At 40.6% G+C, this 15,482-nt stretch overlaps 1 protein-coding gene across 1 annotated transcript in view; it reads right to left on the reverse strand.

The window, feature by feature from the left end:
* fbxw4 (F-box and WD repeat domain containing 4) overlaps nucleotides 1-15,482 on the reverse strand; it is a 70,806-nt gene that overhangs the window by 15,875 nt on the left and 39,449 nt on the right. Inside the window, exon 6 of the mRNA XM_067609268.1 lies at nucleotides 6,652-6,717. Coding sequence (XP_067465369.1) covers nucleotides 6,652-6,717 — 66 coding nt within the window. The remainder of the gene's footprint in view (nucleotides 1-6,651; nucleotides 6,718-15,482) is intronic.

The following is a 15,482-nucleotide window of genomic DNA, read 5'->3' on the forward strand; positions in this document are numbered from 1 at the left end:
AAGGGTATCCATTTCAAATGAAAGAACATTAACATATTAAGAAATCAGTTCAGATATTTGATAAACAAATTCTTCATCATAAAAGAATATTTTAAAACAACTTCCAGATGAGTGTTAACATCGTCAATGAAAACTATGACCTAAGAATATTCATTGACGACATTAAAACTAAATGAAAATTAATCTTTGAAAAAAACAGAAATATAACAAAACGTATTTTATTTTTTGTTAGCGAGTAAAAACTAAATTATAATGTGAAAAACAGATGAATGGACAAATGAATTAATAATGTTTTAATGCAAAGTCTTCTTAAACGAGCTGCAGCTGTTTGACCTGTTGCACAACTGTTAAATAAGAAGCATCTTGCATTCAGTGACACTCCGTCTCCGTCAGTATCTACAATCAACCACCGCTTAGACAAGAAGCAGCAACAAAACAGCTGGACAAACAAAGCCGTAACAGTAAATATGAACAATGCACCCTGATCACCCTCACCCTGCACCCATCTGACTGTACACCCACACCCAGCCTGGTATGCTGCTCAGCTGTTTATCAGATGGAAAATCACAACGCACAATTGTGTGAATGTCTGTGTGAAACACTAAAGGTGTCTGCATTCATGTTGTTACAGTTTGTCAGGACAATAACAGCGAAGCCACTTCACTTCCTCAGACTCTGACCTCACTAAAATCCCGCCTGCTTATCTATTTAGATAAGCAACAGCTTCTTGAAAGTAGACTAAGACTAGACCAGTTGTGATGCAGTTTGTCAGTGTGGAGTTTATTTTGGAATCTGATTTATGTTTCAAAGCCCACATCAGTACCACTACTAAGATGACATACTTCAATCTGGGATGCTAATTCATCCCTTCATTTCTCACTGATTAGTCTACTGTAGTGGATTATTGACTGACTTCAGCTCATTCACAGCTCTGCTGCTTGATTGCTAACAGAAGCCCTTTTCAGACATGTAATACGTAATATTGCTGGCTTCATCTATCTGTTCAGAATGAAATTAGTCCTGTGTGAAGAAACGTAGCCCTCTCATTCATTTGAATGGGGGCAGTCCAGCAGTAGGTGTCTGTCTTATGATTATATCTCTATTCATGCATGAAAGGACTGTTACAGAAAGAGCCACAATGCTCACTGGTGGAGACAGCAGTCATGGTATGGTAAGAGTGGTTTCTGTTCTCTCACAGGCTGCATCACTGATGGACTTGAAAACTGATTTTGCTGTTGAAGTCTTCACTAACCATTGTGAGTGTGAGCTTGCCTCCTATTCTCACAGTTCCATATCAGTTTCATCATTTATTAGAGAATGCTGCAGCCTATTTTATTATGTTGCACAAGGAGAGAATGACAGGAGAGAACTCATTTCATCCAGTTGGCATGGATAAAAATTTTAAATCTAGGAGGGACTGATGATTATGGTTCAGACTTGTGTTGAAGTGTTTGAACCTTTCTCTTAAAATTCTGTTTATATACTACAAACCTGCAATAGAAAATACATTTTGTGAAAAAATGCTTGTAGGCTTATGATTTTTATCAAGATAATGACTGAGATTAAGGTTTTTATTGCTGTGTTTAGGCAATTCTAAGCATTTAGTTAGGGTTTGGACAAGATGATCTTGAATAAATATTGAAAAAGGTGACACAAGACAGGACATGTTTACTTTTTCCAATATTTAATACAGCTTTTTAAAAATATGCCCCTCACCCATGATCAGCCTGCCTATATGACATATTTATATGACAAGTATGACGTATTTGTTTAACCTTGCATACAACTAGAGCTTCTCTTTCAATTTGAATTGGATTGCATTGATTTTAACCCTATTAACTGCTCTCTTTATCTTATCTTAGTATTCTAACTATTCTTAGCCAATAAAGTATTGATAGCACAAAATATCTTTAAGATTTTAGTATGGTTTCTGAAGATTTTGTGATCATGTTGTTCCGTCATAAATACATTTCATTTTTATGTCTGGCCAGGGAGAAAAAAAAAACATCACTTGGACTTAAAAAACACACGCATTATCTGGGTCTGCTACACCTTGTTACTCAGTTCCAACCAAACCAATTTCCCTCAACACCTGCAACCTCCAGAATAACCTGCCCACCCATCCCTTCTCCTCACTCTCCCTGTGTATCTGCTTTCCTTCCCCCTCCTCAGATTTCCAGGCCATTTGGCAGCAGGAAGCAGCTTTTTGTGTGTTGTGTTGTGTCGGCCTGTTTTAATTGGCCCAGGTAAAGCTGGGAATTACAGCAGCCTTGTCAGGCATGGATCAGGTTTAAGCCTCACCTTTCAAAGAGAGGAATTTTCAGAGACCCTCACCTTCAACTACTCCTTGTTCGGGACGAGTGTGTTCCAGGGTGTTTTCAAACCTGCGCTTCATTTGCTTTTGTATCAACAAGGGGCCACATACTGTGTTACTGCTACATTCATGCACTGATGCTTTATGATTTACATGAAAAATTCACTTCAATAGAACATTATTTTGGTAAATTTGGTATATGAGATGACATTTTGTCAGTAGCCCATAATCACAGTTTGTTTAACTATAATGCAGCTGAACTGGAATCAAAAATTTAAAACAGCTAGGTGTGAAAACACTAGTAACATGGTACATAGAATGTATGAAAGCACATACACATGTAGAGAGACACAGGAAAGAACATACTGTACGTGCGCAAAAGGATTTTGTAGCATAGGCTGATGATGATAGCTTCTACTTTCATCAAGACTGAATATGGTTGACTTAACGAGAGAGGAGAAGGAGGATAATGGGTGAGGGTCAGTTTATGGTCGATCAGACCTACTTCGTACGTCGGAAATCAAAGGTGTTTATAGTTGTTCCGAATGGCGGAGTGAAAAGCCAACTGTCATAGAGAGGGGAAGGGGGATGGGGGAGACGCGAGATAGTTTCAATACGGGGATTACGGTGCATATTTTCAGACAGTCTCTCCTGGAAGGCAGTCATACTGTTGTTCTCAGTTGTTCACCTTGACTCCTTTCTCTCCTCTGCCCAGCTGGCCAATCGCTGCGTGAAGTGGGTGTGAATGTCAGTGTCGGAAAGTTACAGAGATGGCCGTGAACAGCTCCCCCATAAAAACACAACTGCAACTTTGTCTGCTTTCTCTTTACTAACCAAAAATATTTCTTTTTTTCTTATTTTCAGTTCAAAATGCATCTTGGATAATTCAAGACAAATATACAGTAATACAAAAGTATGCAGCCGCACAATCACTGTTATTATGATTAGTCCTGTAATATCAGTCGGAGCCTAAAAAGGATGTCAGACTTATGTTACTGTGCTCTTTCACAAACTGAAAGGCTATCGATTTTATTTTGAACATTTATAGCTGATCATATTGCTCCCTCATGTCCGCTCTGGAGCGCTGCTAAACTGCCAGTAAGGATCTAAGGATGTAGCTATCAGGTGGGAGGGCTCTGGAAAGACTTTCCATCAAATTCATGCTAATTATCCTGATTCACTTTCCCAGCAACCACATTTACTAACAGATGAATGATCAGTTAGGCCAATAGAAACTTTATATAACTGGAGAAAAGTGCATTGGCATCCATTAATACTCTGCACATTTCACCAAAACTCTTATGCTGCATTGCGGAGTTTTTTTTTTAAGGGAATTTAGGGAAATTTAGTGTGTTAAAGTGTTTATTTTTTGCTTAATATTGAGTGTGTGGTCTCTATGTACAGAAATATGTACAGTCCAGACAGTAGTTTCAACATTACAGGGCTGCCAACTTTCACGCACTGACCATGAGACTCATGCAATTGAAAATGTCTATTTTCTCACGCAGTGAAAAACAAATTCATAACTGATAATGTCACGGCGCGAAAAGAGGACATTGACAGCGCACAGACAAACAAGACAGAGCAGCACAGTACAACAGCAGCACCGTGCAGCAGTGACTTATTCAGACCATCGGGGGAAAGCGAGAAATATACACAAATCTATTATGTTGTAATTTATTCCCATACATGCTGCTCAGAATAATCTTGGTCAGCGACTCTTCTGGTGGCAGCATAGCATCTCTCCCTCTCCTCTCACATCATGTGCACGAAGGCAGGAGTGAATGTGAGTTGCTATGGTTATGGGGACACTCTGTGTCTCTGTCACTCTGAAACTTTCTTGTGATTTCCAATGATAGATTAGGTTAGTATGCCTATGCAAAATCATGAATGTAAGTACCTCAATGCTGAAATATAGTAACATCATTTTTCATTTTAGGTTAACATTATACAGGGTTGCCAACACGCTCTATCTCTCTCAAATCAATCTCTCAAATCTCACACCAAATAAAAGAAAAAAAAAAAGAAAAATATGTGTAATATCTGGAGTGTATATCAAAAATGCTACCCATTAAACCCCCCTACGTCCCCCATCCCGCAAAATCTCACTCCAAGCTGAAGTCAAAAGTTGGCAGACGTTAGTTCAGCACAAAAGAGCTCACACATGGCTCAGAGTTGATTGAGAGTTGAGAGTTGCCATTTGATTAAAGTGGAGTTGTCTGTCAGAGATATCAAAGGTAGTTGGATTGCCAAAATCAACAGTTGAACACACCTGGAGTTGAGGTGAACACAGGAAAACTAGAAAATGTGAAACGAACTGGTATACCAAGGAGCACAAGTCTTGTGGATGATCAGAAAAGCATTCACATGGTGAAGAAAAAGCCTTTCATGACTGCACAGCAATTCAATAATTCTCTCCAGCATGTAGAAAGACATATTTCAATGTCAATGATCAGGAGAAGACTTGCTGACCAGAACCTCAGAGGATTCAGCACAAGATGCAAACCCCTGGTAAGCCTCAAAACAGAAAGACATACTGCAGTTCACAAAAACATACAAAAAGAAAGCGGTCGAGTTCTGAAACAAAATTCTATAGACTGATGAAACAAAAATCAACCTCTACCAAAATGATGGAAAGAAGAAACTGTTGAGAAAGAAAGAACAGTTCATGAGCCAAGATACAAAGCGTCTGCTGATGACTATGTTTCAAAGACTTCAGCCAGTCATTACCTGCAAAGGATTTGACACTAAATATTAAATGTGGTGATTTTGTTTGACTTCATGTGTATCTGTCCAATTACCCTAAACTTTGGGTGCTATATCTCCCACACAGTTCTTTCTATACTGTTGTAACAGTCATGTAACAGTACCTACTCAAAGTAAAGCAGAGACTCTGCACTTTAATGTAGTAACCATTATTTTATTTCAAATGGAATGTGCTGAAGCACAGAGCCTGAAGAACAAAAAATGTATAACTGTCCAAATACTGGACTTTATGTGTCAATATACTGTAGATACTCAACAAGTATTAAGAAGTAAGCTCCATACTCTGATGTTGTGCAGCAGTGCATCCACCTCCATGTCTGACCATTGACTGTAGCCTATGTAAATATGGTCGATGCGTCTCCACTTCCTACCGCTATGCAAAAGTGAAGCCAAAATATCTCCTTTCTGGGAGCTGCCATCTTGCTTGTGTGACGTCATTTGGAGCCAGAGTCTGTACATAGTGTTGGGTGGTGGGATGACGGCCCGCGGGGCGCGCCCCCTCTGCTGTCCCACTGTTTGAAGGAGGTTTGAAAGCGGCTGTCACAGCTGTCAATCATGACGTCACACACCGTTTTTATGTCATCAAATAACCAATTAAAAACAAACTTACTGGAAAAATGAGCATTGGAACAAACATCAGCATGATGAGAACTACCTATACTGACAGAAACCATCTTTGGGAAAAATGTATTTGACATGTACTTTGATTTTTTAGTTTGGCTCATGTCCCATCCGCTAACATGGAGGGGGCCGGATTTATGACCTACAGTGCAGCCAGCCACCAGGGGGCGGCCAGATGTTTTGGCTTCACCTTTGGGGAGCTGCCATGACTCCATATTTATTAACAGTCAATGTGTCTGACCAATTTGTTTAATTTCAGGAACTGTTTATCTGTTGTAATGTCTGCATTAACAGCAGCCATCAAGTTAAGATGTGAGTAAGACATGTGAGTGGGGAAGCACCCAGAGTGTACATAATCTCTCCCCTGTGTGCACCACTGTGATTGGTACAGCTGTTCAAAAGTTTTGCAATGAATAATATGAGAGGTTCACCACACTCCTCTGATTTACATTCTCCTTCAGCCAGTGCTGTCTGACACATCCTCAATATCCTTGTGTATATGACGTGTAGTATGGAGTATAGTGCTTTACTCCAGTACACCACCACCCACTACCACCTAAATAATAAATATATAAAGTCGTAAATTTGTAGAATTTATGGCAGAGCTGTTGTATTGGATTACATTAGATTGCACAGGTGTTCCTAATAAAGTACCTGTACCTAAAGTGTAATACTGACAGCCATTTCAATTCATCAATAAGTAAAAGACATCCTGACTAGCAGTCAAATGTGAAATTCTCTTGTTGAGGATAACCCTCTGAGCATCCATATGAGTGGCCAATCACCGTTTTCATCCGGTGTGACAGTATCCTCAATAAATGCAGCAGCTGAATAGGTAGATAATAATGTGAGTTGCTGTAATTAAGGTTAATAAGAATTAAAACAGGGAGTATTTGAGTGTGTTGAACGACGTGCAGGCTGTAGCATGTCAGAGCTGTTTCATGACTTACCGTTCAACATCCCAGACGCGAAGAGGGGAGAAGTTCTCACAGCATGCGGTGCCCGTCACAAAGGAGCTGCACAGAGAGAGAGAGAGAGAGAGAGAGAGAGAGAGAGAGAGAGAGAGAGAGAGAGAGAGGAGAGACAGACAGTGAGAATTCAATGTCTCACAAAAAGCATTTAAACCTATGATGATGAACCCAGGATGTTAATGACGATGAATATGTTATTGGGCGGCTGTGGCTCAGGAGGTAGAGCGGGTTGTCCACTAATTGGAAGATCAGCGGTTCGATTCCCGGCTCCTCCAGTCGGCATGTCCATGTGTCCTTGGGCAAGATACTTAACCCCTAATTGAAAGTGTGTGAATGATTAGATTTCCTCTGATGGGCAGGTTGGGACCTTGCGTGGTAGCCCCTGTACCCATTCAGCTTATGAATGAATGAGCGTGTGAATGGGTGAATGTGATTCGTGGTGTAAAAGTGCTTTGAGTGGTTGGAAGACCAGAAAGGCGCTATACAAATACAGTCCATTTACCATTTATCATCTGCACCTTATTGTTCTTATCTGAGGTAGACCATACTGACTGAAAAGGATGTCGTTTGGACCAATCCCAGTCCCAGACTCACACTGTGCCAGTTTAACCACATAGGACATTTTCATACAGGCAAAACAGTATAATAGCTATATACTGTATATACATAGAGAATCAGAAAGAAGTGTCGCATTTAGTTTCAACTGCCACACAGCCTCATTTCCTTCCACCTCAATTTTTTTTTTACATGAAGCCTCTTAGCCGAGTGTCACAGTCAACCAGCAGCTGTATCATGGACCAGAACAATGAAACCTCTCAAAATGTTAAACATCACAGACTGAGGACAGGATGACCGCAGACTGTGTGAGGGTCAATGACAGTGATTGGCTCTTGGTGTGTTCTATGCAATGCCAGCAGGAGAAGGAAAAACCACCAGATACAAGCAGCACAGACTGCAGACGTTTGCACAGAATTGTTTGTCACAATTATGTAAGTCAAAGTATTTTTGATTTGTCATGGACTTACTACAGTATTCCCACAGTAGATCTAACATGACACATTAATAACAATCTAAATAAAACTGAAAAAATGACACTGACAGACATTCTGAACATTCCCTAACCAATTCTTTGTATATATAACATATATAAACCATAAGACTGATACTATAAAGACTCACTAACATTGTGTTTTCACTGCATTTACTTTATTTCTAACACTGAGACAGTGTCATCATAAGAGGGACAACTCTGCCATTGTTAGACAATTGCTATCATCACGTCTTCACATGAGCGTGCAGGAATAAGAGTGCACCAGATATGTCTATGTCAGCGGTTGTGGATGGCTCTAGAGGTGAGAGCACACACAGGCACGTGAGGCTTGTCTGGCAATTTTAAACACTATGTGTTTATCATGATAAAACCAAACAAGTGTTAAAAAAGTTTATTAAATAAGGATTCTCCTTGCTGTCACATAGTAGCACACACACACACACACACACACACACACACATCCTTGCCTCTATCCATCACGCATTGTTTCCCAGCAGAAGAAAAGAGAAGAGAACTACAACACTCATGATCCTTTGATTGGAGTGGCAGGTTGGAATTAGCAGCCTAGGTATGCATGGTGAATGCCATGCATGTGGAGAGGTGGGGGAGCGGTGAAAGGAGAGGGGAGGAGCGCTGTGGGAGAGGGCTGACGGGGTATGTTTGGGTGTTAGAAGCTATGTAGAGGGTGGGGTGGTGACCAGGGGTGCTGAAGGTAGGGGGGCTTCTTTTGGGCTGGGCTTGAGTCTCAGGGCTTAGTGCCCTCCTACAGGGTTGACGGACAGGGGGAGGGCCAGTCTTTTACACACACACACAGATAGTAAGTGACAAATGCTGTTGGCTGGATGAAAATACTATAGATGGAGGTCAGACGCATAGAGAAATAATAATCACTTCACTCAAAAAAACATATTTAAGAAGACTAAAATACAGTTTGATGATGTAAAATAATGTGTCCTGATATCCGTTGTCTTAAAAACCGCCAAAAGACAAGGACCCAGTGATAGGCTACATTTGTTTACCTTCACAGTGTGGAAAAAACATTTGAAACTGCACTCAAACCATCAATTAACACTATCTCTACTGAAAGCCATGTCAGCTAAATCCTTGCAGGTGACTGGGCAACTCTGAGGGCAGGGCAACAGACAGGTTTTACACAGGGAAACCTCTTAAGCCAGGAAACGTAAGCATTATAACTTCCAGCATGGACAGCACTCACAAGCTGATATTCCATTCAGAAAAAAAAGGCCCCTTCAACCCCCAAAAGGAGGGACCTTAAAACTAGAAGTAGCATGCAGATGCTAAAGGTTTATTCATCCAACCAACACAACAAAAAGGATGTGTGTACAAAGCTTGTGGGACAGAAAATACAAGCATGTTTCAGGAAAGATGGTATGAATGAAAGCATAAGAGACATATTCACATATTAATTAACATTAAATGACAACACATTTTATTATGACTTAACCTACTGATTATTCTGTAAAATTACTTATTTAATGTATAACACATCACAAATAAAGAACATGCCAATTATAAGTTCCTGGTGACCAAAGAGATGTTATAAAGTTTTTGTAAACAACTGGCTGAAAACCCAAATATATTCAATTTCAAATGATATGAAACACAGAACAGCAACACATGCTCAAACATGAGAACCTGCCAAATGTTCAGTATTGTCTAAAATGTTTTTTCCTTCTTGTTCCTTTGGTCCAGTTGGATATTTGAGCTCAATGTTCAGAATAATTGTTCTGTGCTCAAGATAAATCTGAGTTAAAGGTGTGTACATACAGGCATGATTTATGACCTCACAACTAGTTTGGATCATTTAATCATTTGGTAATTCTCAGGGGAATAAAGACTGATTGGCAACATTGCTAACAAGTCATTTGCAGCCTGCAGATAAACCAGGTGGCATACTGTAGATGTATAGTGTAAACCACAGTGGAGGGAATGAAGCTGTTAGCCCCCAGCTGTGTTAGAGCACACTGAAGATTAGGAACCCTCTCAGAATCTGACACAAGTCTGTACATTCAATTAACAAGATAGCTAGTGCTGGAGTCCTTTTATTTTGTTTAAGATCGTCTCCTGACAGTGTCTTCTGTGTGTGGAGGCTTTGCCCTGAACACAGGACAAGGGGAAGTTAAAAAAGTAATAATGATAAAATATATTATTGTACATTTAAGTCTCAGAATCACAGATGCTTTCCACTGTGGGGATGTGAAATGTAGCTTCTGTAGCTAACAGTGTGTTTTCATTTGCTGGAGGATGGGCCCACCAGTCATATGTCAACAAGTGAACCCTTTACTCAGTCATAACTAACTGAGGGTGGCATTTGAAAACTTGAGGTGACATTGGGAACAAGCAGTGATAGATATCTTTAAGAGAAAACATTTCAAACACTGAAACTGAAAAGTGGAGACTGAGGTTGATTGAAAAATTAAAGGACAGGTTCACATTTTTCAAGTCTATCTTAATACAATACGCACATGCCTGTAGGTATGTAAAAAGAGTTGTTGGTTGCTGTTATTGTTCCTCCTGTTCACACAAGCTTTGGTTGAACATTAGAATGCATTTTTGAACAGAAACAGGACTACGGACTGCAGATTTTGTCCCCCGTCACTATGGAATCATGTTAAGAAGGGCCAGATTGGACAGGAGAAATGATTGTAATCACCATTAATCAATGAGATTGAACATTCATTCTTCATCTGTGAAATAGTTTCAACTGCAATCTCAGTCTCACCTGTAAGCCAACATGGAAGAGGAGGCCCTAAAGTTCTCAGAGACAGTTCCATAACAACTGGGCAACCTCCATCTGCTGAGGAAGATTGTGTGATACTATCTACTATCTCCCGAGCAGCTAGAGTAATGAGATCATTTTGTCAACCACTTTGTAACTTGTTTTTAATAGCCATATAAATAATGTTTTCATTATTATTAGGATTATTATAAGATCCCTGGCCGGATGTGAACCTGGATGTTGTGGTTCATGATTGGTGCCATAAGCCCTGAGGCCACCAAGGTGCCCTGAAGGTTGATGAGCCTGAAAGGAAGAGCTGATGACACTACTCAGGCCTGTTGAAAATACTGCATAAAATAATTTCATCTTTTTGTTTTGATAAATGGCAGTATTTTTTTTGTTTTTTGTGGCATTTTATGCCATTATTAGATAGTGGAGAGTGGAGAGCTGACAGGAAACCAGTGGAGACAGCAGGCAACAAAGGTCCTTGGTCAGACCCAAACCAAGGATGCTGCAGTTATTGGTCAATGCCCTAGACCACCAGGGCCTTGTGCACATTTTCTATGAAAAGTTTCACTTCTGTAGTTTTTATAGTTTGTTTTCACATTCATCTGCTGAAGTTTCTCTGTGCTCACCTTAAATCTCAGTTTAAGATGTGTACCTACAAGCATAATTTGTGACATCACAACTAGTTTGGAGCCAATTGTGGTCCAGTATGCAACTTACACAAGTGTGATGTGGAAACTTGAAGCCTCCGGTGCACAAACACTGAGAATGGACTTTACAATAAAGTAGGAGACACCTTTTGTCCAGCTGTTCAACTTTTGAAATGAACGTTATTTACATATTCAGAGAATCTGAACTTTTACATGAGGGAGAAGAAGGAGATGTAATAATACAAACTTGAACTTTTTTGTGGAAAAAGCGGACAAATTATTGTTATAAAAAAGTATTTTATATGTCTTAAAACAATTGTGGAGGGGATCTTTGATCAAATATTTCTGGAAAATAAATTCTGATGAAATTCATTGATTAAATCCAGATGAGTTGTCTACGAGGAGTGATACATAAAAAGGCCAGCACTGACCCAGACTGTGAGGGATGCTGCTGGCATCAGCACACACATGTACTGCCAAGGTTAGTGGTGAGGAGTGGGATGTGTTTATGTATGTCAGTGTGTGTGTGTGTGTGTGTGGGGGGGGGGGTTAAAGGGTGGGCAGGATAGGAAAAGGCTGTGGTGGGGGGGTGAGGACGTCTAAGAGGCAGCTGTCAGGCCCGTTAGGCAGCGCAGCCCATTGGCAGGCCCTCGGTAATTAGTGTTGGGTAAACTCATTTATGGCCCAAATGGGTCGGGTGGGGCCGGGACCAGTATGCGCGATGGGCGACCTCTGACCTCGCTGACACAGGATACAATAGGGTTATGGTCACACTCACTATCTGGACCCTATTACTCTCCATTACTCACATTACTCACCCCTCAGTGGGCTGTGGCACTGGTGGAGGCAGGGCGAGGGACACTGAATGACTCCCCCCTTGTCTCCCCTCGCTCCCTCACCCCTCTGAAGCGCCAAGAAGGCCTGATCTGGGGATCAGAGCTTGCACTGATATTATAGCAGCTAAGGTCAGAGCCTCTCTCGCCTAATGTGGGGCAGGTGTCCCCCCTAAACACACACATACACAGTAATATCTCTGACCAAACGGAGTCACCCTCCTCTGCTCAATCTGTAACCCCCCCCCCACCCCCCCCCACACACACACACTCCTCTCATCATTAGCAGCATGCTGGGCCTCCACCGCCGTTTGGGTAACCTCATCAGCTGGCTGTATTATCTAAGGGCCTGTGTGGCAGGGTCACACAAACTGACTCTGTCAGTTTGTGGGAACCCAGCCCCACACGCACACAGACACACACATACACACACACACACAGACACACACAGCGCACACACACACACACACAAAGTGTGACAGCCCCTGCTGGGAGTTGAGTCCAACAGTACCAACATTGTTAGCTCCAAATCAACACGCTGACTGCACAGGGAGCACCACGCTTTCCCAAGACCACCACTAACACACTGCTGCTGTCCAGACTGTCACCACTACACACCAACAACACATTCTGTATGACAGGGAGTCAATATCCTCCCAGTAGATTGCAAGTTTACAAGAAGCTGCTATCACTAAAGGACTGAATTGTGAGGTGGTTTTCTGGAGTTTCAGTGCAGAGGATATGCATACTTCTGTGGCTGGACCAGAATCACAACTGTTGAATGTGATTTGCTAGTTTGAGGCTTTGAATATTTTGGGTCTGTGAAAAAGTTCAAAAGACATGCAGGTTAACTGTAGACACTAAATCGACCAAAGATGTGAATGTGAATGTGTTTTGTTGTCTATCTGTATACTGTCAGTTGTTACGGCTATTAGCTATTAGCTATTAGTAAGTGGCAATTAGCTGAGCCCCCTGTACAGCAAGACTGGTAAATATGCAGTATTAGTGGACATCCCAGGTGCATAACAATGGTCACAAATGATTCATTAGATACCCTCCTTTATCTGCGCAGATGTTCAGCATTTTCATACCTTATTGTGGAAAGGTAAATACTGTTCATTTCTGTATTACCCTACAAAATGAAATGCACATAATTATCAGAGTAATTATCTGAACTGTAGCACACTCATTTTATTTTATTACTGATCAGCATACATATTTTTATGTCTGACTGTGTGTAAATCTGATGTTTTCATATCACAGATGACGGGCTGTCATGTGAGTCTAACAGGTAAAACCTGAGATATTATGTTATATGCGTTGAGTCTGGGGTGGCCTGCAGTGTAACTGTATGAAGGCAATCAATAATATTCTAGGTGAGGTGTACTGGAGAAAATGCATCAGTACTAGATTCAGTACTAAATACACATACAGTCATTTTTAAATGAGTTGATGAAATGAGATGAAAATGACCTCCTAAGGTGGAAATCTGTGGAAACAGTAGCAGAGTATCTGAGTGATGTGTTTCTGGAAAGACACAGTGTTGTTAAGTTTGCCAAATGTACGTTTTTTATGTTTTGACCAACACTAATAAATTCCTTTCACCTCTGGATGACAGCTATAGTAGCAAAGGGGATATCTCAAAACCTGGCCACATACAACCAAAACTATGTGCATGGCTAGATATCACTAGAGTGGAGGTAAAAAGCTTGTCTTTTGTAATTTGGGTGACGCACCCCTTTAATTCTTCCCCATATTTGATAATGGCCTGATCTCTATCATCTTCCTGCACTCATGCAACACATTTGAAAATACATCTTTTTCTCATCCTATCTACACAGAGCCAGCTTTTGACACCAGTGAGAAGGTGCTTTAAGATTGGAAAATCCACAGTGAATAAACATGAAAACACTGGTCTTGTGTTGTATTGCGAACTGGAAAAACAAAGGTTCTCAGAAACAGTTAAGTATGATTGTCAGCCTTAAGGCACATGATGAGGCACTAATGTGAAATGCAAAATTTCTTACTCCATATCCTTGTTTACAAGATACAGTTTATAACTCTTGATTGATATTTCATAACAATACAGTTGTCTGGCAACAGAACCAGAGAAATGTCTTTGAGAACCTTGAATTGTGTGTTGGCTTTACTGAAACAAACAGAACAGAAGTGATTAGAGAGTAGGTGACAGAACATCTTGGCAGATGATGGCTGTCAGAAGTTTGTTGTTGCCAACTGAGAGAGGATATTGAACAATTTAGAAAAGAATGTACAAATACTGATGTGGATGGAACTAGGTCTGCCACTAATCATAATTTTCATTATCAGTTAATTTTAATTTGTTTTGATTAATTGGTTCATTGTTTAGTCTATAAAATGCTAGAAAAGAGTAAAAAAAAAAAAAAAAACAAAAACCATAACAATTTCAGAGTGCAATGTGGGAAATTACTTGTTTTGTCTGACCAACAGTCCAAAACCAAACTTAAAGATATGAAGTTTACAATGATATAAAACAGAGAAAAACAGCAAATCCTCATAACAGTGGTGCCAGAATTAGAGAATGTTTTGTATTTTTGTGATGGTCAAAATTTTTTGGACTACTAGATTAGTCAGTTATTTGTTTCAGCGCTAGAACCAAGCAAAGCAATAATCCTTTTCAGATTTCTGCTATGGCTTTAGCAATCTCAGTTCATTACATGCTAAACACTGTATTTAAATGTGGTGGCTCTGCTCAGCACAACATTTAAATGAGTGGAACAATTAGACAAATATGCTAAATGTCCACTCACTGAGATGGGACTCTGTGTGACAAATAACTGAAATTCTTGCCTTTCATAATTGTCCATATACATCAATGCCCATTTTGACTTTTGTTCGAATTAGGGAATTCCAAACAAGTGACTATGAAGAGGACATAATACAAACACAAAAAGTAAGTCAGTATTTATCTCAGACTCTGCCCCTAAGACCAATTACACATGAATGCAAGAGAATAGCCCATCCCCACTCTGGGAATGTTAAGGCATTTGGCTCTGGACTCCAGGAGCGGTTTAGCTTTGCCCAGTCACACCCCCGCCCCCCCCCACCTCGAGCCCATCATCCCCCGTCAGAAAGAGGGTTGTTAATTTGTTGCGCTTGACCCCGAGCTTTGTGTCTGACGTGTATCTAGTTTGTAAAAAGTGCTTTTATCTGCTTTCTAAATATGTCTGAGCTCAAAGGGTTATGATGCTTTTATATTGGTCAGAGAGGGAGACAATGGCCACAGGGTGCAAGTGCTGACCCCCACTGACACACACACACACACACACACACACACACACACACACACACACACACACACACACACACACACACACTCTCTCTCTGTCTCTCTCTCTCTCTCTCTCTCTCTTTCTTTCCCTGTCCTCTCTCTACCCCTTCCTTACAAACTGGTATGTATGGGCAAACATATGCATGCACACAAACATGCACTTTTTCTCTCTCACAAATTCACACTGTTATGCATGGACAAACACACACACACACACACA

Source organism: Thunnus thynnus, chromosome 14 (genome assembly GCF_963924715.1).
Source record: "Thunnus thynnus chromosome 14, fThuThy2.1, whole genome shotgun sequence".
Taxonomy (NCBI): Eukaryota; Metazoa; Chordata; class Actinopteri; order Scombriformes; family Scombridae; genus Thunnus; species Thunnus thynnus.